At 39.9% G+C, this 25,516-nt stretch overlaps 1 protein-coding gene across 1 annotated transcript; it reads right to left on the minus strand.

The window, feature by feature from the left end:
• Positions 1-898: 898 nt before the first annotated feature.
• On the minus strand, positions 899-23,711 carry UBE2D3 (ubiquitin conjugating enzyme E2 D3). Its single transcript, XM_053974962.1, has 7 exons — positions 23,057-23,711; positions 8,963-9,026; positions 8,849-8,880; positions 6,337-6,414; positions 5,393-5,498; positions 3,961-4,054; positions 899-2,394 (listed from the first exon to the last, which is right to left on the minus strand). Exons 1-7 carry the CDS (start codon positions 23,078-23,080, stop codon positions 2,349-2,351), a joined length of 444 nt encoding a protein of 147 aa, XP_053830937.1. The 5' UTR covers positions 23,081-23,711; the 3' UTR covers positions 899-2,348.
• Positions 23,712-25,516: the final 1,805 nt, after the last annotated feature.

Genomic DNA, 25,516 nt, shown 5'->3' on the forward strand with positions numbered 1-25,516 from the left:
AAACTTCTACAATCCATCCTTACTCTTTCATCAAAGTATACACTTGCTAATTGCAAAAAATTATTTCCTTGGGAACATGACAGATGCAAAAAAGAAACAGGTACTGGTCCAAACAAGACTCCATCTTCCATGTATTGTTTTACAATTTTCTTCTTCCCTGACCCTTCATAATGCACATCTCCTTGTGTTCTCTAACACCCACTGCCTTACACCTCACAAAACCTCTTCCTAGTTGATCATGTGATTTCAGTGGCTGTGACTCCAAGGACAAAGTAATAAGCATCAAATTAAAACAAGTATAAAAAAGAATTGAGACCAGCACATTTTTAAGCTTAAAAATATGAACTTTTACCTCAGTTGTAATGCTACTGGCAGCTGTATTCCAATTTTCCAGCAAAATGGTGTAAGCTGGTTAGCAAAGCAGAAATGAACTGTAACTTCAACAGATTTCAGAAAGTCGTCATAGAAGCATGTACTGTTAAAGAGAGCCCAGGTTTCTAAATTCCAAGACAACTGAACTTGAGCATTTCAAGTTTACTCTCATAGTTTAGAACCAGAACAAACCATGTCCAAACTACATGTTCAAATTTTTATAAAAATTAAGGTTTAACATTTATTTTACATCTAGCTTTCCACATCCATGTGGGGACAAGGAATCAGAATGTACATAACTATAAGCAGTGCAAAAGTGGTGCCAGTGAGAAGTCACAGATGCACAATAAAGTGATAGTACAAGACTAGAGAAAATGAAGCTATGGATGTTAAGAATGGAGACCAAAAAGATTAAACAAGGAAAAATATGAAGGAAGAGGGAAGGAAGGAGTCAGGTGTTTAATAATGCCCTTGTTGCTGAAAGATAAACTAATGGCACAAGACAATGTTTCTTGTAGAACAGAAATCCAATAGCAATGAGTCTTTATTCACGTTTAGTCACCTGACATGAAGAAAGTGTCTGTTGCATTAATATAGTCATCAATGTAAATGGCAGCATGGCTGAACAAGTCCTTTTCAATGGTAACGAACATCCCACATAGTAAAGTCACTTCAACACACCCTCATGACAATTCCCACATCAAAACAGTACTTTATTTTATAATTTTTTTGCCTCATCATTACCCCCACATTAAGATCGTTCAGTTGTCAAGTGTACAAGGTGAAGAAAAAGATTCTCAGTCAGCAAACACAGGTGCATCAGGAAGTATCTCCACAATACACCACTTCAGATCTGCTGAGTCCCAAGTCCATCCTTGAACACTGGGCTCCCAGCACCAAGTGCAGCCCCCTACTATGGCTACACGACTATGTTAGCTTATTAATTCTGCATCCACCAGGCCGAGCAATGTGCCAACCTGCAACAGACTGAGCATTAGAACTGAAAATGGCAGAAGAGTCACTCAATTGAACTTTACATCATTATTTGATGTTAAACAACGAGGCAAATGCCAACAGTATATACAAAAACCAGCTTTGCTTTTACAAAAGATTTTGTTTCCCATATTGATTAATCCAGGCAGCTAACTCATTGGTTTATGCAACTTTATTGAAGAAAATAAATCAATTACTAGTAGAGCTATTAGTTGATCACTCATCCATTGACAACTTGCATCATTTATTCAGTGCTATATTAAACAGTGTTTTGGAAGACAGATTAACTAATAGCTCCAAGCCTCCTAACAAAATTTAAATGAATTACAAAAATGTTCTTAAACCCTATTCTGGAATACAAGGGATGTTTGACTTCCAATTTCCATTCTCTGTAAAACAAGAACTGGTCATTCCTTTATTGACATGCATAAGATACATCACATTTTCTGTTCTGCTGATGCTATAGATTCAGTACCAATTCTCCAGACACATCAGTTATGAGCAAAAGTATATAATAAAACCTCAGTTCTCTAACACTGGAAGGTTTGGAACAAGATGGATGTTGCTACAGCAATGTTACTTCTTTGATGGGAGAAAACTGAACATCCATCTCCCCTCCCCCCTTCAGGTGTTATCTTCAGTATCTGTTAGAGCAGTGAGGAATGTTTGTTTTTAATCTCATAACCAAGTTAGAATGAAGACATTGGCCACATAATACACATGCTCCATTAAAAAAAAAATTCTGAATCTTGGGCAATTGTTCTTGTGTAACTACTTTACAGATTCTAAAAGCAGTTATTGTCCAAAGCTGGAAGAACTAAAGTCTTCTCAGATGAGCATGTGCATGAATGGAAGGAGGTAAACAAAAAAATAAAAAAGATGAGGTCTGATAGGGGAGCAGCCGGATAAGAAAATCAAAAAAGGAACAGTAATTTAAAGTTTATTCCAGCTATAATGCAGGTTATTCTGACTTTAAGGTAGCATCACATGGCATACTTCTGAGTCCATTCCCGAGATATTCTGTTGTACCTGCAGACAAAACCAGGAATTGAATTAACATCAGCATGAAAATGACAATTTCCTAAACGGTTTATGATGAAATATGTTTTTATTCCCATCTCTCCATTCTCTTTACACTGTGAGAAGTCTCTCTCTGTACCAAGACATACTTGAACTCAAAAAATAGAACAATTCCCTCCCTACACCAATTAGGATAGATATTCTCTAGTTTTTAGGAAAAGCCTTAAAGTCAAGACAAGAAAGTTTGCTAGAAGTCTGAATGAGAAGAAACAGAGACTATCTGGGATGGAATAAACAAGGCAAGTATATCATTTGCATATTGTTCTTAGGTTAAGATTACAGTATATATCCCATGCCATAAGTAAAGATTATTTGGTTAATAATGTCACTGGATACAAAATGTCAAATTTCCAATTTTAAAGAAAAACAACACAAAGCATTTCATTGCACTGAATATTCTTTTCACACAAATATACTGCTCAAAATTTTAAGACTATTTAAAGTATACTACTTCCACAGGAACTGAGCTGACAATTAGTTAACACTTAACTCCATGCTTGTCAGTAAGAAGTTAATAATTAACTATACAAGCAGAACATATCCTATACATTTCTGAGCTTATATGTGGAAGACAGACACTGCTGATTAAAGATAATTGAAATTTGGATTGTCTGAATTCACTCATGTCTATATATGAGGTCTTGCTACAGGGCGTCACTTTGAACCAAATTCTGACAAAATCAAGTAAAATACTTACCAGAACAAATTGACAACGTGGCTCAGAACTCAGTAATTACTTCATACTAACTTTTTTTTTTGACCATGCAAGAGTAGTATCTGTGAGAAATAGTGACTAGCCAATACATTACATACTAACCACAGATCAAGCTGTTAAATTTCCACGTTCAGTAACTGGTGCATCCATTATCTGTTAGTTAATCCAGTGCCTTAGAGCATGCAGCACCCAAGTGCTGACAAATTTCCATTTCGTTAAATGCACCATAATTTGCAAATATTCTTACCCTACAGCATAGCGTATTTCTCTGTCCACTCTCTTGCTAACCTATTGTACCTAATTGGACAAATATATTTAGCATTAATATATATAAAACCCCCAAAATCTGCTTCATAGAATTCTATCTGTGCAAAACGTTAAAGATACCTAAGGAAAATAAAGTTGTTACAACACAGATGGGGAAGAAAGTGCTGCTGACCATTTCCAAGGAAAGAACCAAAATTTAAGGTCAAACTGCTGCCGAACAAAGGCATCAAAACAACAAAAAGCTGTCTTTTCCTCATTATGAAGATCGAACTAGATTTATGCATGGTAAGCAAAAAAAAAAGGCAATATATATACTGTAAAATACTTCCATGCACGTGAGAAGAAGTCTCTTTTACCCACAACGTCAAAGATGCTAAGCTCCTCTGTTTTTAAATTATTCACTATTCACTTCTTTGACACACAAGTTTTCTCTATCTCAGATCTTCACAAAAGGCTCACAGAACACAACTGCTGTCTGGCAATGAACTCTTACAGTCTGTTAAAATACCAGTCTTGCACACTTCTATACTTACTTGTCTCTGTCTGTTTTATAGATACGTGCAATCTCTGGCACTAGTGGGTCGTCTGGATTTGGATCACATAACAGTGAACAAATGGATAAGAGAACTGCGAAAAAAAAAAAGGATTCTCAATAGCAAAAGAGGAATGGCAAGCTCAGAAACAATGGAGCATAGATCTTTACATTAGCACAATGTCATCACAGGACAGAACCTAGAAAGTATTTTCCTGATAAACTATCAATATAAATTCATAACTCATCTTAAGTAAAAAGCCCAGACTAACTTAAAGGTTTGTAAGAACTGTTTGCTTCCTACTTCCCAATACTGACAGCTGTCAGTACACACACGAGAACAGCACTGTTGTCCCCTGCATTATGATGTAACATAGCAGCCAACAAAAGCACATTATGTACTCTGATGAACAGCATGTCCATGGTTCTTATCAATAAAAGTAGAAAATTCTCAAATTTAAGTTTTTAGTTTTTAAATCAGACTGAATTCTTTATTTGTTGTACATAAGGCAAGAATATCCTGGTCTGCACTGATAAAACTACACAGATGTTGTAAATAACTCAGTAACACTGTTGTAGGCAACTATGAGGACTTCATCTTCTACTCTTACAGAAGCTTTAGAAGAAAACAGTGAAGCATTGAAATGTAGGGAATCCACATTTAAATAACAACTGACTGCTTGACAGACAGGAATTACAAGTTTTATAGACAAAAGGGCACTTTGAGGGATCTTTTGAAGCCACAGTGACCAGTGGCTTTGAGGCAAAACAATTAGATCATCATGAAAATATTTGAGAATTATCTGTTATTTACTGTAGTAAAATAAGGAAAGCCACAAATCTTCTCTTGCAACACAACATCAATTTATCATGAAGTAGGATCAGTAAACTTAGTTCATTAGGTAATGCAGTGCAATGCCAGTGCACTGTGGTAGAAAGCAGTATGTATCAATAACAGATTTATTCATCTACCACAAATATGCCGGTAGAACTATGCGCTAGGCAGGATGAAAAAAATTATGCAAATTTCAGTATTAAAAACTGACTTGAAATTAAGCTTTCATTTAATATGCAAGTGTATCTACATGGGCAGCTCCAAACTAGCAATTTCTTAGCATTAGCTCAAACACCCCAACACAGACCTATTTCAATCCAAATACCAGCAAATTCCTCTGGGCCCAAGCTGGTAAACTCTGCTAGGAATACTGAAGCAAGTAAATGGCCAGACAAGGCCTTAAACAGCCATATATGAGTAAGTGTTAGAAAAAAAATCCATTAAAAATGCAGTATCATCAAACTGGCAAAACACAGGCTTGAATGAGGAAGGTTAAGTTAAGGGAAAATCAAAAAGATGGGTAAGAACTTAGCACAGTCAAAGCTAAAAGCACAGTATTTAGCACAAGATGGAAAAATTTCTCTTTCACAAAAGTTACCTTTAGAAATAGTTAAAGCAGGAGACCACTGTGATCTTAGAATATCAAGACAAATGCTGCCATTACTGTTAATATTTGGATGATAAATTCTTGTTGTAAATGCAACCTGCAACAAAAACAAAGAAAAGAGGAGTGCATTTGGGTCTTTGACAATAACTGCACCCGTTCTGCTCAGTCAAGCTATCGGTCAATTCCATTTACTCTAAAAGAAAAGGATTAAGCAATTAAACTGCATCAAATTCAGTGAAATGCACCCAAGCCACAAACTTCGAGTCTCCCACTACCAGGCACCATTTCAAATAGAGAGAGGGCAAGTATCAATGTTTTAATCCCAACTGCCTTTGATGAAGACACCCAACAGCAGTGCCTAAACCCCAGTCACACTGCGGTCACAGAGCTAAGGAACTTCCAACAGTTACTACAGTAACTCCAAGGGTACCCCTTCCTATTGACTGAAAATTGGAAGACAAAGCTAGTGGCTGATAAAGCTACCAAAAAAAGAGTATGTTTTGCAATTACTGCCAAACTCTTAAAAATAACCCCTTCACTTGATTTTAGGCACTCAACAAGTAAATCCTTACCCATAGTGTCACATTCCTACACACCAATCCAACAGCTACACTAATAGTGTATTCTTCCCCTCGGCAAGAATTCTATTATAGTAACACAAAGCTAATGAAGTTTTCCTATCAATTCAGAAAACCAGAAATGAACCCAAATATTTTAAGACATTCGGAATTCACACACATGGATTGCTCGTAAAGAGTATGCTAACACACCCAATTCCTGTGGTAGCCAGAATGGGACCCAGACATCTGACAGACGGTAATAAAGCCTGAAAAGAAATGACAACTTGACAATACTACATTACAGAGGCTGGCAACTTCTGTCCTGTACTGCTCTTTAAAAAGCACAAATTTCACAAATGACATGGCAATACTTACCTTAGGTGGTTTGAATGGGTAGTCTGTGGGAAAGTGAATTGTCAAGAAGAATACACCACCCTGATATGGACTGTCGTTCTGTCAAAGCAAACAAGTAATTCTCCTATTATCATCTTTAGGACTAAATATCACTGAAGATCTTGTTTTTAAATAAATGGAGAGGAAACTTGTTTAAACCAAAATGTTTAATCCACTAATACAAGTGAGACATAATTAAAATTCAATTCTTACTTCCTACTGTAAGTAATACAGAACACATACACGTCACTTTCTGTGTGGATCTCTCCAAGCTAATGCATCACAAAACCCAGTGGCTCTGACAATCCACTCAGGACTACAGGGCAAAAGCATTTGAATGATTCTAAGACAGCTCCAAGAAGTAATGTTAACAGAGTGGGGTGTCCCATCAGATTCAAAACCTTCCAGTTCTGTGTTTCGAGCTTGTTTGTTGTGACCACCCAAGTTTAGAGTGGCCGCAGACTCCCATGCCCTCCTAAATTCTGTCCATAGCTTCAGCCCTGCAGAAAACCTGTGAATACACAGCTAGACCCCTGTTCCTTGAAAAAAAACCCAAAAAGACCCCAACAAAAAAATCTCAACTACCCATCCTACCAGCACAACCAAACAGACAGAAGAATAATCATAATTCAAGTGAATTTTTTATCTTTCTGTAATAGAAATCTACTGTGAGAGAGTATTTCACATTTCCCTGCTCCAAGGAAAGAATTACTGGGATAATTAATTCAGGTGTCAACTATAAGCAGTAAAGCAAAATGTGGAAGTAAAAAAGATGATAGTAAGGAGAAGAAAAAACTGGAGTGACTAAACAGGGATTGTGTAAGTTAGTAGTTACAAGAAGAAAGAAGCAAAAGGTTTTAAACTCAACTAAATTTCTGAAATAAAGCTAACATTGTTTAACCTGAAGAATACTTTGCTGTTAATTCTGGACTCAGGGCTAGGGAAAATGAATTTGAGGCATACACAGTACAATTCTGCATTATTTGTAAACTGAATTCTCATCTTAATTGCAAAAAACATTTTACCAATGTTAGGAAATAACTATGTATTACTTAAATACCAGAAAATGAAAATCTGCAACACAAGACAGGGTAATCAAACCCTCAACATATAGGTTATACCCTATCCTGTCTCTGATGAAATCTAGTGATCAAGATATAACCTCTTGTATTTGGTCAATAAGTACCATATGAGGCCTTAAGGAGCCAAAAAATACCAACCCTTTCACTGGACATGTTCTGGGGATACATTTTATCAATTACAGGAACTCCTCTCTAAAACGTGTTAAAACAAAGCACACTCTCATACACCTATCCAGGAAAATCACCAGGTGAAGACCAGATGACTGGGTCTACAATCCCTGTCTGTTATTAAAGGCAGCACCACAGCAGCACTACAACTACTAACACCACACTGACACACTTCTGTCAGGATACTGCCCAGTCTGGAAACAGGAACGCAGACCTTCTGACACCACGAAAACCACATGGGGAAAAAAGGAGCTGTACATTATTAAACCACAAGGGAAAACTAAAAATAATAATCCCAATTTAAATTCAACCAATGCTTAATACCTTGTGACCATGCAGACACCAGCCACATAAAATCAGTATACCCAGTGTAGTGCACAACACTCCTTGCCATTTAAGTATGAATATAGCTATTGAACAATTCTATCTTTTTGAGGTACCTAGTTACAATCAATGACGAGCAGGTACTTTGGGATGAAGAGACATTTTTCAGTCCAGTGAACTTATAATAGCTACCTCCTAATAACACACTTGTAGCTATATATAAAGCAAGGGTAATTCAGCATCACTGATATTTAATGCCTACTTTGTAGCCTTTCTGAAGGCTTGTCTTCACAAGTTACAGATTTTGTCTTTTAAATACAGATAACCAGAAAACTCCAGATGTGAACTGCTTCCAGGCTGTTTTCAACAAAAGCAAACATTTGGCTCCCTTAATGAGGAAAAAGTCCCATTCAGGTTTCAGCTGCTTAGTGAACATTCAACACTGACTTTCTTTTCTCCAGTCGTAACTGAAACCTCCCATTTCAGTGATTATTCCCTCTTCTATTCTTTCAAGTATTCAAGATCTCAGCATTACACCAGACTAAATAAGGACTCCCTAAGATCCACACAAAAACATCCCAACTATTTCCTGACAGTAGTACCAGGTCCTAGTAAAAAGTTCATGCCAGATTAAAACTTTAGAAAAAATTAAATGCAAACAAAGTTTCTAGATATTGAGTAATAATACCTAACATTGCTCCAGAGATTATTTCAACTGAAATATGCATCCTTGTAAAAACACCGCAACAAGAAAATAACTGGTGGGCTTTTTCCCCTCCCTCATTTTCCTTTATTGTAATGAAGACCTCTAGAGCTTAAGTCAGATAAGGGGAGCTAACAAAAGTAAACCAAAAACCCAAGTATTCTCCTCAGTAGGAACTACTCATTTAATATTACATCACAAGAATTAGAATACTTACAGGTCCCATAATTGTGGCTTGCCAATGAAACACTACAAAAGAAAAACTCCGCATTATTATCTAGGCATGAAATGCTTTGAGTCAGAACAAAACACAAAACTTAAAGTTACTTACTGTCATCTCCAACGGGACCTGCTGAACACTGTGCTGGAGGATCACGGGCTAAGTCACTAAGTTCCTTTAAGAAAACAAAAACAAAAATAATAATTTTCACTTCATGTCTAGCAAAACTCTTTACAGTTTTTCCATATACAAACACAGAAGAATGTGCAATTAACAACTCTTATGAACCACTATATCAGTATCAAAAATGTTTGTAACAGACTAAGGAGCACCAAAACCACCTATGACTACAATGACTATGCCTTTCCAAATACATGTCACTACTGTGAAAACACTCCTGCTGAAGGAAAAAGCAGAACACAAAGCCTTAAGCTGGCAAAGTCTAATCACTTTTTGATTGAGATTTACAAGGATTCAGTCTAGAGAAGCCTGAAGTGGAAGGAGAGAAACCTGTTGATGAGTCTTCATGAAACAGGAAGCACTCTGTATGTAACATCTGACATTAGAATTAAGAACAGCAAGAAAAAACCCCACAGAAACTTGGTTTCACTTTACCCACTACCTGCATCAAGGATGTACCTCACAAAGATCAAAACAGACAAGAAAATTCAAGAGGCTTAAAAGTGCTGTAATCAGGCAAAATACCTGCATTTTTTATTTTAAACTTTGCATTTAAGACAAGACTGTGCCTTTAAAATTAAAAATTACTGAACTGCAGAAACAGTTCTCTCCCTCCCCCATTACAGAAACAGACATTTCAGATGGAGGATTCCTTGTGCAGTAACAATACTGCTGTGAGGAAACAAAGAAGCTCTCCATTAAATTGTTTTAATGTTCCACAAGTCATTTGTTTGGACAGTGTCTTAAAATTAAATTTACACTTTCAGTTAAAGCATGTAACAATCACATTCTTTCTCCCCTGCTCTCCCTTGGCTCTAAAAAGGGCTTCAAGAGCTTCTACAGAAAAATCTGTACTTGTCAAGGTATCTAGAAGTCTTGAGAAAAGGCAAAATATTCAGCCCCTCTTTCACATATTAACAGTTTCACAGAAGTTTTTTTTTTTTTTTTTTTTTTTTCCTGGAAGTCTATACAAGCCATTCAACCAGGAACTTTGTCAGACATTTAAGAAAGCCAGGCATACCTATTATGCTGGAAACATATGCATATTTGGACCAGACAGCTAACTCTTGCCTGGGAAGATCCTAATGGACATCCTTTTAAGTTTCAAAAATTCTGCACTCCATAAAAATTTACTAATTATAAGCCAACACAAAACGAGGAAAAAAACCCAGCTTATGTTTCTTGTAACATAAAACACCTTGTTCTTTGGTAAGATGATAGCTCCTGCAAACACAGAAAGAATAACACCACTTGAACATGTGCAAGTCTATACACTAAAAAAAACCCAATCACAACCAGCCATCCCCACCAAACAACAAAAACCACATCACCCAAAGCCCACAACAATCCCCTTCCCTCCAAACACCAAGAAAATTTAGTCCCAGGCTTCCCCTCCTTACATGTGTTAATTCTGATGAATTTTCAGGTTAATAATATTTCCATTTTGCACTGGCATCAAACTGTTTTACAAAATGAAACCATATCAGTTTTGATAAGCAATGGCACAATGAAGTTAATAATAGCACAGCTCATTTCACTGCTGCTGTTTGTAGAAGTGTGGGAAACAGCTCTTTCCAGATCATCACAGTACATGCATTTAGAATGCATTTTGCTACACTCTCCAGATATTACTGGGGGGCCTGATGACAGACTTATTTCTACCATTAAATAGCACTTCTTAGGTCCATATGTTGTTCATTATCATCCAGAAAAATTTGTTAACTTAGATTTATGCTATCCATGTAATGGCAAACAATAAATGTAGTAGAAGCTTCTGATAGAAAGGGTTTTTTTTTTAATTTTCAGGGCATTTTTTTCCATTTAACAAATATAGCACATTTTGTTAATCAGGCTTATTTCTCATCAAAAATATTTTCCAGTTCTAAGAATGATCAATCGTTTCCAAAATCTGAGAGGAAAAAAGATATCATGTCCCTTGAAGTAAGCTATAGCAATAGAATAAGCAGAAAGACGTAAATGTTATTATTTTAATACAGTTGTACAGTTATTAGTGGATTTATTTAATAGTGGAAGTACATTTAGATCCTCAAGGTTTTTTTAAAACTCTCACAGGGACTAAGAACTATGAGAAGGCTCTTCATGCCATTTATGAAAATTATAAAATTGAGTAGTAGCATGAAGACAAGGATGAGAAAAGATCAGCATAAAGTGGACTGTCAGAGATATGAACTTTAGACTAGTGAGGTCTTCAAAAGGTATTACTATCTTCAGAGAAACAAGAATTCAGTACTCAAGATAAAAATAGATACCTTACCACAGCAGGAAAACTAGTAATTCAACATCAATAATTCAACCAGGAAAAGTAATTGCAGATGCAAGACATAAATTAAATTTAGTAAGTTCCAGCGATACATCTGTGCAAAAAACCCTTTGGTAATACAAAAAAGATTTTAAAGCTGAAATAAATGAGATTCAATATTCCAGGCTCCAATAATTTAAAAATTTATGTCTATACTCCTTTTAACTACGTGAGCTGCTCAAGATAACAAAGTAGCAGTGAACAAAACATAACGACTAAAGGACTAAAGTTTTGTAAAAAAAAACCCACCCTGTGCTAACAAAGCAGTTCAATATACAGATAATTCTGGGAACAAATGATACACCAGTTGGCATTTCACCCACAGAGCAAGTAATTCACCCACTAAATTTGGGGAAAAAAAGCTGAGGTGGCATATGCTCTTGTGTTTGTTTCTCTGGGGTACTATGGTCAGAAGAGTTTGCAGTAAAGCTGTTTACTTCAGCAGCGTGTGAAGGGCTGTGGAAGAACTTGGGCAAACATGAAGCAAACCCTGGTTCACAGTAACACCAGACCTACTTCATCTCTCTGAGTGACACTTCACATCTACACAAAAAGGAGGGCTTTTTACAATAAGGGAGTGGAAAGTTCTGAGTAACTTTAAAAAGCACGTCCTTCTGAAAGCTACAATTCTACTGAACAAAACAGGCAAACTGGAATAACTGGAAATTGAACAAGCAGAGGCACGTGGGCTGTGAGATCTGGAGTGCAGTTGAAGCACTTCGTTTAAGGAATGGAAGGAGCTTTTTTTTTTAAAGCTTCCCACTCAGCAATATAAATACAAATGTACTTTCTTTCTCAGCTTAGCAATCAAGAGTAACAATTCTGTAATAAATAAGTACCGCATCTAGTATTTTTACATATAAGAGCTTTCTGCTTCTCATATTCCTTCTACCATACCTACTTCTCCAACTTTGCTTCTTTTGGTCAACATGGTTTCAGTAGTGCTTTCCCTTTCTCGAGAGGTATTAAACTTCCAAATTTTCTTAAAAATCCCCAAAATAGAACCCACATTTTCCTGGAATCACTTGTTACAGTTTTCACTTTAGAGGCAGCTTTAAAGAAAAACCCAAAACAAAACTCCCAAGCAGCAAATGTGAAAGACTACATAGAAATAATAACCCAAATTTGGTGAGGAGCATCATGCTATGCACCTATTGGAAAAGATTAGTCTCGAATTACAACCGTGGCCAGCAGTCTCTCTCACTGCCAGAGGTTTCCGGTGCAGCTCCAGCATGTCACCGTTTCTGTGTCCCAGTTTCCAAATATAAAGTGTGATAGTTCCTACCTCTCCACAAGGATGACTAGTCACTTAGCATTTTACAGACTAGAACACTGTTAAAAGACTAAGCACCAATGCTACTGTTACAGGACAATAGCAATGTAACACAGACAAGGAGCAATACATGCACAATTCTGCAACAGAGTTTTGGAAAACAGAGATCAATAGAAATAAAACAGCAGTACCCATCACTGCAACAGACAGATCTGCACTAACACAAATTCAGCACTTTGTTCTCTGCCAGTTTCACATTACATTTTTAGCAAGATTCAGTTTTACTGGTGAAACAGCCCCATTTTTTATCTCCTCCCTTCTCTTTCACTATATATTTATCAGAAACCTAACAAAAAGCCACAAACCAGTACTTTCAAGCAAAAAATGCTGCTAAAAAAGCTAACTAACCTGCTTGTTTTGCAGCAATATAATTGTAACTAACACAGAAAATATGGCTTAAACTTCAAGTGAGGATTCAAAATTTTGACATGTGAATGCGAATGCAGGACTATGATCCTATAATAAAATCAGAGTATCTTTCTTTTCTTGACAGAAAAGTTGCTAAAAAAATCCCTTAAACAATTCCCCTCTTAAAAGATTATAGAAGCCATTTAAAGAATGAAGAAACTAATTTAAAGACTGACAAAGGATATCTCATCCAAATATGCATGAACAAGAAAACAGAAGTTTTCAGGACCCAGAAAATTCTGTAAGAGATGACAGCCTGGTGCCTACCAAGCTGCCTTCTTGCAAGGTACCAAATAAAGCAGCATCTGTAACTTTCTCTCCCCATTTATCAGATTCCATAGTCCCTGTGGCACTACTACGTTTTTTTAGTTTAAGCTGGAAATAGCCAGGCCATACTTTTAATGATTGTAACAGCTGACATAAACACAGTGACAGAAGATGACTCCAACCAGAATGACTGAAGATTGTCCTCCACAGGCCTTAATTCACAGTTATATTTAATATTAGTTCATAGCACAGGTATTTGTTAAAATTATATATTGCAGCTTTCTGGTTTGTACTCAAGAAAGCCTAGAGGAGTTAATTTAGAGGGGTTTGCCTTAAATTTCCAGAAGATAACTTGGAGGACATGAAAGGTGATATGCAGTTAAATCAGAAGTTTAAAAAAAAAAAAAAAAAAAAAAAATCAACAAACCACAACACAAAAAACCCAAACAAACCTCGATGCACACATACAAAAAAAAACTACCCCCAACCCAAAAAAAATTCCCCAATCCAACTAAAAAAGAACAAAGAGAAAAAAGAACGCTTAGGCCAATCAAAAAATCAACATTTATTAACTTGACTGCTTGTCTAATGATGTGTCAAACAGGATATTTCAAACTCTAGGCAACCAAAAATTAATCACTGCATTAGTCTTACTCATTAGCTCACAACTGAAAACAGCTTTAAAGAAGGAAGGATTGGAAGCAGCTATAAAGGGAGGGGAAGAACATTTAAGCCTGTTGGAAGATTAAGTGTCAAGCAGTGAAGAACTACTGCCTCATCCCACACACCTGCATTTGAAACATTCGTTTCAACATGGAAATTAATTACACCTGAAAGCAGAAAATAGCAGTTTGTAAGGACACTGAATGTGGATTTCTAAACTGAGTAAGAAAGCAATGGCATAATAGACATCACACAAAAAATGTAACCAGCAGAAAATTATCTGTTTCAAACAAGCTGGCCTTTTGGCAAAAAATAAATTGATAAAAGCAATGTGTAATGGCAGTGCAGAAAAGATACAGAAAGACATAGGTTCCTCTGATTAAAAAAGGGCATTAGAGCAACTATGCAGAGAAAACACATGAAAAGCAGTCAGAAAAAACAGCAAGGACAATGAACACAAAGGTTTTTAAGAAACCCAAAACACAACTAGCAATGTAACAGTTGTGATTCTCCCTCTTTTGGTTATTCTGCTTCTATTTTTCATGGTTTTTCCTTCAGTCCTTAGTACTGGATTTTTCAGCCTACACTCCACAGATTGTATAGTGTCTAGCTGTAATACCATCGTGGTATAATAAAAGATAAACATTGAAATATTCATGTTTTAAGCCTCACAGTCAAGGAAGGAAAAAATGCCAGACTGCTGTGCCACTGTAATTAAATCACTCGGTGTACCTGGACTGTGATATAAACTACTCAGGTGACTACCTACTATCTCTTCAAAGAAACTACCTTTCAGTACACCAGCCCTTCGTGAATGAGAGTATTGACTACAGCTGTTCTCATCTGCTCTGAGATCTGGAAGGTGTACAATACAGGTAATAGTTTTTGGGAAATTTCAGAGTTACTGCAACTAAAATGGTTCTCTGTTTATTCCAATGTTTTGCAAAGTAGTTGGACAGATCCAAATGGAAAAGGAAAGCAGTTACAGACTTTGCTTTCCTGGTCACTCCCTAAAGGCTTTCAGAACAAACTTTAAAAAAAAGGTGGCAACTACACACCTGTAGCTGTGCTTTGAACTCAAAAGTATAGTTTGTTTCCCCTAAAGTAACCAAAACCCCAAAAGCTGTCTTACTCAAGATGAAGAAAATCTGACTGCTTAACACACATAAATTCGGAGGTATTTTAACAATTACCATTCCCTGAAAACAGCAGAGCTTATTAAAACACTCCTGTGCTCAGTGTAGGATGAGCACTGTATACATTGGCTGAAGTACATTGAAGGGGCAAGTGTGAAGTGAAGCACTGGTTAACTGCTGACTAATACAGTGACAGTTGGGTATTTTAATTTGGCCATTTCCAAGCTTTTGAATATCAGACACTGAAACTTTGCATGCCTTTTCCCTTGAGAGTTTTTTCCTGCAAGAACCACAGTAATCTTTGGTTCTGTAACCCAGAACTACAATGCAGCCCTCAAAGAAGAGGGTAACTGGTATAAACAAAGGCCACACAAGAAACACCAAGATGCACCTTGCTAAATGAAACAGAATGACTGGGAAACAAAGGGACAGGTGAAATTCAGTACAGACAAATGTAAACTGATGCAGGTGGAAAGAAGTTTATACTCTAAGTAAGGCACTCTGTCCTGATGCCTACCTCTCAGAAATGCAATTTAGGCATTGTGCTAGACATTTTCACACAAATGCTGGCTTAATATTCCTTAGATGTTGGAATTTGGCGGTATTATGCAAGAGCCTCCTAACATGCTGCCCTTCAGCTTGTTGAGGGCACAGTAACTTAGAGCAGCATTTGACACATAACCAGAAGCGGCACCTGTACACCCTGCGCTCCATGAGACAGAAGAGTCCCAGAGTTTGCCAAGACTAGACAAACAACAACTTTGGAGACTGGCAGTGTGCAGGACAAGTTTTTGTAGAAATGACAAGTGGCCTCAATAGGGCCTAACATCAGTCAGTCTGCATTTTCTAAAAAGCTGCAAGAGTTCTCCATGTTCTCAAAAAAATAAGGACAGTGTAACAAAAAGTTATCAAATTAGTATTCTAACAAGCAATACCATGTCTGTAATCAGCATGGTGAATTCACTGTTTAGCAGTAGCTTGATATATTACTCTGAAATTTATTAATTAACCAAACAAACTCTGGAAATCAGCTCTCCAAATCAACTCTCCTTTTAAAAAACTGTCTTGACTTCCACCAGTCCATATTTTGTATGAATACAAAGATGTACGTGAAAGTTATTACAATATACCATAGGCGTGTATTCTACGGACACAACTATGTGGGATTGACTATACTGCCTTAGCTACAGCATACAATTACCCTCTTGTATTATGCTATTTCTGAAACTACCCTTCATAATCGTTCTAAGGGCCTCTCTATAGCATTAGGTACAGTTACACACAAAATCAACTCACACCAAGACAACTAAACCAACTACCATCAGAACAAAATTCAAAACTATCTGGAGTACAACTGCTCTTACAGCTGAGATCCACCTCAGCTATCTAGAGAACAGTTATGTACAGAAGGATCTTAAAAAATAAATGAGGGAAGTTTTTTTTTAAAAAAAGTTTCAAAGCACCTTTATGCACAGACTGCATCCTGTAGTAGGGGAATAGAAGGGGGTTTTGCTCATGGGGCAAACAGTAATTCAGGAGATCCTCTTATATTATTCAAGGAAAGAAAAAATTACAGCTAAGGCTAAAAGGAAAAACAAACTTTGCATTTATCTGATTTTTTGGCATTACTACTCAAATAGGCCAACAAAGGTTGAGAAGTACTGCCTTTGAGCATTGCACTTATTTATATTGATTAGACATTTAGAAGAGCTCATAGAGGTGATGAACACCTGGCCAACCTAACTCTAGGTTACAGAGAAAGCTCACTATAAAGTTAACTGAATATTTAATACAATCTTCTTGCCTTCCCCATCAGAAAGCCCTAAAGCACTTCAGCTTGAGACTCTGGTGTCCAGATGCTTGTGGAGAGGTTTAAATGTTGGTCACCTTTTTCTACTGGGCCGTAACATTTGCAAAGCAGTCCACAATCCTCTCATCTTGTTTTAAGACCATAATAAAAACCCATCACAATTACAGTGGAAAAAACTGCAAGGGATCTGGAAGATATCTATTGTATCACACGTCTCAAAGGGATGATGTTCAGAACAAAGGCTTCCTTTACACAAAAATTTAATACTGAAGTTTACTGATGGTAAAAATCCCCCCATCTATTTAGCTTTCAGTCCTGAATCCTGCAATGCTCTATTTTCCAGTATTAAACCATGTCTACATCCAAGTGTTTTACAAAGAGTTGCTAAAGGCATAAACATCAATTTAAACTTGTGAATGTAATTTTAACTAATTTTTTTTGCAAAGCTTCCCCAACAAGACTACCAAATTTAATCAGATCTGTGCCCTATTAGAAGACCAGTGAAGAGAAACTGGTTTTGTTGATTTTTTTTTAATCTCCTGCATTTTTCATCTAGAGTTTAACATAGTAAATTTATATTCCAAAGTTTACAAAACTTAGTCAAGCATGTGCAACTCTACACAATTTAAAACTTTTAAGACCAACTTGGCAAAAAGCAACCACATTTTAAAATGCACTACTGACTGCAGTTATAAAAACACACATTCACAGCGCTGCTTTCATTTCTTCATTTTTTTTCTGCACATTCTACTGTCAGGTTATTACATTGAATCAATCACAGGAAAGAATGCCTGTAACTCAGCCCTTCTAATGTAAGCTATAGCATCTTAGCCTAAAACCATCAACAGAAGTCAGCTTATTCTGAGAGATCAGACCTAATGCTGAAGTGCAGACCACAAGTTCCCATCTGCCAGCTCTGATGCATAGAGGAGGGACCTACACAAGAGCACAGGGCAGACAGTTAAAGTGGCAAAACCTTCACATTTGCAACATAAAGATTTATCAGGGATGACGTATCAATGCCCTAATCTGAATGACACAAAAGTTCAACCCTTTCCCACTCCACCTTACCACCTGTCACTTGACATCTCAGAGAAGGTTAAGAACCTCCATCCTCTCTCTCCTCCAACAGTTCAACCAAGTGGATGCAGAGAACACATCCACAGGTAGGAGATCACACTAGGCTGGAACTGGGCTCCACAAGGAACAGAAAGATGCCTTTGGCAAGAGGCAGTTCACTGCTCAGTGCCCAACAGCTGCTGCTTACAGCTGTTTCCATCCTTCTCCACTCCCTTACCATTAATTTTGAGCTCAGAGAAAAGTCTCAGAACTGGTTACAGACTGGGAGTTCCACATCAGGCCTTCTGTAGAAGAAACCCACACTAGCAATAACAGCAAAGGCACAGACTTACTTTCAAAACCAGATCTCTAAAAGCTGGAATGACTGTAAGAGCTGGCCACTCTTTCTACTCTGTATACATTATCCCACCTAAATCCTTGATATACTGGAGGACTCTTTCTGAAGTATGCAAGAAATACCCATCTAATGGAATATTGATCTCTGAAGTTCTGTAGATCACTTAAGTCAGATAACAATCCCCCATTCTCTTCCCACTCCAATGCACACATTTAAAGTTCTATGCTGAACAGGAACTTGTTTCTCAAGTACTGTGTTCAATTAAGAAGAGAAATCTTTAAGTTATCGCAGTCCAAACTTTCTAGCTAAGGAAGGTTTTCCTCTCTCATAAAAAAATGACCAGTTCTTAAAACGCATCCAATACTTTATTAATAAATGCTGGTCTTCAATACAGAGTACCAAACCTACCCAATTAAGAAACATTATTTCCATTTTAATGATATTAATTTCATAGTAGAATTGTCACTTCTTTTTGGATCAGCAAAATTTTAAACAGAATTTAAGTGATGACAGCTTTCATCTAATGCTAAATATTTTATTCTGACTTTAAAAAGACATTTAAGTTCTTCAATACTAGGGCCTCCCAAACTCCATTACTGCAGTATCATGATTTAAAAACCAACCACTGCCTTCTGGCTCAATGTGACCTTCTTACCACCGAGTGCAATAGTTGTGCTGAATTACCCACCCAAGGCAGGGCCTTAGTTCTAGCCCTGGATATTCACAACAGTTTAGTGAAATTAAGTGAAAAAAGGTAATTCAATACCTAGAGAGAGCATTTACAAAGGTTTAAAGCATTTCAACTAAGCTTACATCAACTGAATTTCATTAGCTAGCTAATCTTAACTTTCTGAGCCCCTAAACACACAAATCCAGACTTATTTCTAGACATTCATTCAAAGCATGAGTTCAATCACGTAACTTCCAACTTTGAGAAAGCCCAGTAAACAAAATCCAAGACTGCCCACAAAAGTGTTGTGGGTTTCATCCAGAGAAGAAAACTTAATTCCAACTAGCTTTATTATAGATTGTTTTTTAAATTCAAACCAAGTTCAAAAGAAAAAAGTAGCAGTTTAAAAATAACGTAATAAGCAGGCTTTCCAACTCTTTGACTTTGGTTAAACTAATGCAGATTTCCATGCAGGCCTCACTGATGCACATTACACCTCATCTCTGAAAAATACTGTATTTCCAGGGTTAGCAGCATTTCTTACTATGGGCATCTGTAGAAGAGGGGTTAAAGTTACAATTAATTATACATCTAGGAACTGTGCTGGAGGCTATAGCCTGAGGAAAATAGTTAATTCAGTCTCCACTCCACCAGTGTCAATGGAAGCCTTCTATCTGTACTTAAGTTGCAATAAATGGTTTTGCCACCTTCAGCCTTTAGCTTCCAGGATGCCAACTCCACTTAAGATTTTCTAATAAATTATTCCAATATAATGATGTTGGCTTGTGCTATGCTTAATCAAATGGCCATAAAACACAGCAGGCACAAGCTTTCTTAAGGATTACACAGATGAGACATTTCATGCATACATCTCCTGTATTAATTCTATTTTTAGCCTATCAAGATCACTTAGGCCACTTACACACAGTGATAAAATGGATGTGTACCAACGATGCAACATTTCCAAGTTTCCCAAATTTTATGCATTACTGATTCCCTACTCCTACATAAATGCTTCCCTGCTACCGGATCATCATCACCATTTGAAGCGGAAGCTCCAGCATGCTGTAGCAATTACAGGATGTGTTTTTAGCTGGCACCATTGACACTTCAGACCAAGACAATGTGCCACAGCATCCACCAAGCATTTAGATACATGCTCATAAATCAACACGAATTTCTCGATAATTCTAGTTTGGGGGGGGGGGGACACGGAAATTTCATCCTCGGGAAAGAAAACACTCAATTTTATGGGAAAAGAACTTGCTTGTTATCATAAAACAACTGCAAAGCAAGCCATATCAAGGACAGAGTTTTGCCAACTGAACACAAGCTGCCCCCAGAGCAGATGGCACTGATGCCACGACAAACTCCAGCATAACAATAAATCTTTCTGGGATTGGCTGTGTACCTGACAACTACTTCAGTCTGGGGAGTGCTTTACACAGGGTGTTCCAGAAGTAGACAACCCAACACATAAATACTCATTTACTGTCATTTTCAAATCAGAAGTAGAATTTGCCAGTTATGTCATAAAAGACATAACTTGGTTGCATTCTGAATAACAGACTTCAAATTAAAGATACACACACACTCTCTAACAGAGTCTCAAGTCTAGTTTACTAAATATAATGAAAAATGTTATTTTGCTTGATACATCATGTCCACAAAGGGGGAGTCAACCAAACTGACTGAAAATATCTTCACTAGTACATTCAGGATGTCATCTGCTGCAGGAGACAACAAATTCTAGTCCTGACAAGTAATAGCACAAACTAAATCAGCTATGGTGATTACAATGTTCTGAGGTCCTGGTTTCTCTTTAGCCCGTTCTCATCTACTGCTAAAGACATACTACAAGGAAGCAAGGTCTGATCTGTGATTTTACAATTGGAAGACAGGGAATCCCAGCTTATCAGTGACAATGCCATTCTCTCTGGGCTTTACTGGTTGACAGGATTAAAATTACTTCACAACCATTTTGTTACAGAACTGACCCTGCTGTTTTTTATGTCAGCATCAGCCCCTGCAAACATTTCTACTGGAAACCAGTAGAGGAAAGAAAGCAACACACAAAGAATGGCTTCATTCCACAAATGAAGTTCATCTTCCAGGTTTGCAAATACAAAAATCAAAACTACAAACTCTATGTGAATTTAGAAGTCTATCTTGTAGTGTGGTGTGATTAAACTGATACAAAAACCCAAACAGACACACACAGACACAAAAAAGGAAAGCAAAAAGAAAAAACCCTAACTCAGCTATCTTCCCAATCCTAAATTCCTGCACTGGACAAAGTAAGAACCTTGCTACTACACAGCGCAATAGAGACTAAGGACCAATACAAGACAAGAGTGTACACAACAGGCCAAAACGCTGAAGTCAGAGATGACTTATTGGCTCAAGAGTCACGCTGAATCGTTTCCAGGTTTTGACCACCAGATTACTACATAAGTGGGGGTTTGTCTTTGTTTACATTTGACAATAAATTCTTACCTGCAGCGCCTGAACGTGTTTCATAAGCATGAGCTGATGACAAAGCATACCAGGGAGTATCCTAGCTGTGTTTCAACTCAAGTGATATCATCCATAATACAGGGAACAAGTTTTGATGGCAGATTCAAAAGGAATATTTTAAAAATTCTTGCCAGAGCACAGCCATAATTCAAAGACAATCCATTCAGCTAGCTACCCAGAATGGATGTAAAATTTTCGAGGATAACAGTACTATCCATTCACTAAAAACATTACAAAAAACGCTTGTTTTGTCTAAAATATAACCACAAGCACTGAGTGAAGTTAAAGCGAGACTAACAGGCGTCATGAAGTTTACACACTGTCTACAAAAGGTGTTTTGTGCACTGAAATTCACCGATTTCAGGACACACTGACGTTCTGCCATCTTGGCAGGCTATGAGATGACCAAGAAACTCCTCTGAGCTCTTGAAACACGTAAATGCTCCACGTAGCTCGCGTAAGAAGGAGCACAGACCAACAGCGACTTCCCGGTTCCGCAGCTGCGCTCCCATCGCGTTTTGCCATTACATCCCAGCAATTCTCAAACCTGCCGACTAAACCTAAACCTACTTAGGAGCAACTTCATGCCGGGAGCCTTCTTACCCTGGGAAAGATTTAATAAAAAAACAACCGCCATCACAAAAAGAAAAAAAAAAAAAAAAAAAAAAAGAAAACCAAACCAACAAACTTTCATCACCTCGGCATTTTTTCCGAGTTAGCCGCCGCGAAGTTGCTCCACCCGGCTCCGATTGTGCAACGGGGGGGAGGCGGCGGCGCGCAGCGCGCTCCCGGCCGGCGCGAGGGGAAGCGATTCCCGGACTGGCGATGGGCTCCCGGGTGTCCGGAGGGCCCCGGGGCGGCGGAGAGGGGCGACTGCGGGGCGAGGGCAGCGCCGCGGTGGCTGCTCCGTGTGTCCGTGCCGCGTTATTGCGGAACGCGAGGGATCCCGGAAAGCGCCCGGGCCAGGCGGACCCGCCGCCATCTTACAATGCGGGAGAGAAGTTGCACAGCAGAGGGGAGAACCCGGCCGAGAGGCCCAGCTGCTGCCCCGGGCAGCGCCTCCATCGCGCCGAAACCCCTCGGCACACACGGGCCAGCACCATCCGGGCCGGCTTCGGCGAAAGGGCAGCGGCAGCGACCCCGGGCTGCGCTGACATCCGAGCGGCCCCGGGAGCTGCCTCTCTCCGACCTCCCCGGCCCCCGCCCTCAGGAAGGGGCCGGGGCCGAGCTCAGGCCCGGAGAGAGCAGCCTCGCAGCCCCAGCCGGGCCGCGGCCCCGCCGGAAGGAGCCGCCGCTTCCCGGCCTCTTCAGCCTCCGCCTCTCCCCCCCACCCCGTCTCCTCCAGGGGCGAGGGGGGGAGGAAAGCGATGGGGGAATGGAAAGAAAAAAACACCCAAAAAATAACAATAAAAAGAAGGGCAAAGCGGTGAAGGGGGGGGGGGGGGGGGGACGGCGGCGGAGGAGGAGCCGCGGTGCTCACTCACCTTGTTGATGCGTTTCAGCGCCATTGTGTGCGTGCGAGTGCCGGGCCCGTCTACGCGCCGCGGTGACTCCGCGCTCCGCTCGGGGGGCCGGGAGGGAGGAGGAGGAGAAGGAGGAGGAGGAGGAGAACGGGGAGGAAGGCGGAGAGGGGGGAGGGGGCAGCTGCTCTTCTCCTTCCTCCGGAAACAGCCGGGGGGGCGCCCGCCCGGCCGGCCGCCCGAAGTCCTGCCTGCCTGCGGGCAGCGGGGCCGTGAGGCTGCCGGGGGAGCGCTCCGCCCGCCGCCGCCCGTCACGGCCGGGAGAGGGTGCGAAGTGCGGGGAGAGCCGAGAGGCGTCGCCCGCCCAGGGAAGAGCGAGAGAGGAAGGGCGAGAGAGCCCCGCGCTGCCGCCGCTGGCCAGGCCCGGACGCCGCGGGAGGGAGGGAGGCGGGGCCGGGCCCGGCACGCCGCCGCCAACGGCTCCCGGGGGCGGGGCCGAGGGGCGGGGCCAAGGGCGAACGGGCGGGGCAGGGGAAGGAAGGTTCTGGGGCTGCCCGCGGGCGACGCCGCCTCGGGACCGCTGTGCGGCTCTTCCTGCCCGCGGCTCCTGGGGGTTGCGGCGGCTCCGGAGCTCGGCGGACCCCGGGGCTCGGTGGCGGGCGAGCACCGCTGACGGCGAGTCCCGCCCCGCCCGCCTCCCCGCGAAATGGCGGCAGCGGCCGGATCTAGGTCCGCCGGCTGACGCGGCGGCGCGGTGTTCCTCCGCGCGTCAGCTGTCTGTCAGCGCCGCGGAGGGGTCACCGCCCGCCCCGCGCCCGAGTCGCTGGAGCGGGATTCGGCCGGCCTGGAGCCTGGGAAGAACCGGCGGTCCCACGGGCACGGCCGTCCCGGGAGCGCCTGGGCACGGAGCAAGGAGGGAGACTCAGAGCGATGGGGTTTGCAGCGTTCGTCGCGGTGCGAGTGACGAAGCTTAAGCTCTGCTCTTGCCCAGGAAGAGCGCAGGCCTGGTCTGGGGGTAACGGGCCTGGACGCTTCCTTTTAGTGGCGTATCAGCACACACGAGGGTACCAAACCAAGTGTCTCAGTACAGGGGAAAAAATATCACCAAAGGGAAGATACGGTGACATGGATTGTCAGTCCAAGGGCCAGACGCATCAAAGAGAATCATATAATCATCAAAATTGGAAGTGACCTTTAAAATCATAAAGTCCAATTATCACGTGGCATTACCCCTAAACCATAGCACCCAGCAGCAGTTACAGACACCTCTTAAGCATCTCCAAGAATGGTGACTCTACCACCTTCCCGGGCAACCTATTCCAATGCTTTACTACCTGAACATTGAAAAAATTATTTTAATATCTAATTTGAAACTATCCTGTCTCACCTTAATGCATTTCCTCTAGTCCCCTCACAGCAGGCAATCTGGAAGAGACTGAGCCCCACCTCATGACAACCTTTTAGGTAGTTCTAGAGAATGAGAAATAATTATTTTATTTACAGTGATACCATCTGTGGCACTTCCAGCTCCTTGGAGGCTTTTTATTCTGTGCAGCATGTGCCAACAGATCACTCTCAGCCAGGTGGTTTTTTTTTCACAGTAATAAATGGTGCAGGTTTTTACATCGTTCTCTACATGGGGAAGGGGAAGGACTCCTACTCCATTTCCGTGAAACAAGAAGAGAAAGATTGCCTGACTACCCTTCTGCTGTAATGATGGGATGTATAAGAGTGACAAACATGGCATTTGCTATCCAGGGGGGATGTCCACATAATTGCACTGGACTCCATTTATGTTCGTTATAGTGCCATAGTGTTAGCTGGCTTGCTGTCTAGGATATTAATTATTATTGGTCTGGAGAAGGCAGAATATTCAGAAAAGCTTACTGTGTAACAACATTTTCAGTATGAAGCTTGACAATAGGAAGCAGTGAATTAGGAGAGCAGTGGGGTTTTTTTATTACTTTTTAAAAATAGCACAGTCGTAGGACTGATATAGTTTTTTAACACTGATATTTACAAGTGAAAGAGTAAACAATGCCTTGTACTTGTAAAGTCCAGTTATCTTGCTATGATCTCCTAAACCAATCCTAGCAACTTCCTTATGTAGTCTTCATTTTCTGCTTATTCTTTTAATTGTCCCGAACATCATGTTCAGGAAGTGTAATTTCAAACTATTTGATTTTCATTCTTCTCATCTTAGTCAAGAATATTGCTGAAGAACACCTTGCTGTTCCAGGTTTGGATTACGGATGCTATTAAACTGCTCCAAATCACCAGCGTGTCTACCTTTGTACCCAAGACATGATGCTCTGCCTTGTAAATTGCTCACAAACTTTCTGAGCTTCATTATGGTTTGTCATCTCAGGGGATTTAGATACTTGGCAGCATTCCAGTTTTACATTTTGTAATTATTATTTGAGATTAATGACCTCTAATATGACTTTATATTAACATTTTTGATCAGACTTGTGATTCATATTT

Source organism: Vidua macroura, chromosome 4, assembly GCF_024509145.1.
Source record: "Vidua macroura isolate BioBank_ID:100142 chromosome 4, ASM2450914v1, whole genome shotgun sequence".
Lineage (NCBI taxonomy): Eukaryota > Metazoa > Chordata > Aves > Passeriformes > Viduidae > Vidua > Vidua macroura.

Coding starts and splice junctions, on each gene's coding strand:
- UBE2D3 (XM_053974962.1), bottom strand. CDS start 23,080: ATGGCGCTGAAACGCATCAACAAG. Junction 6,415..8,848: donor AAGCCACAATTATGGGACCT/GTAAGTATTCTA, acceptor TTGCTTTGACAG/AACGACAGTCCATATCAGGG. Junction 5,499..6,336: donor ACCCATTCAAACCACCTAAG/GTAAGTATTGCC, acceptor TTTTTGTTGCAG/GTTGCATTTACAACAAGAAT.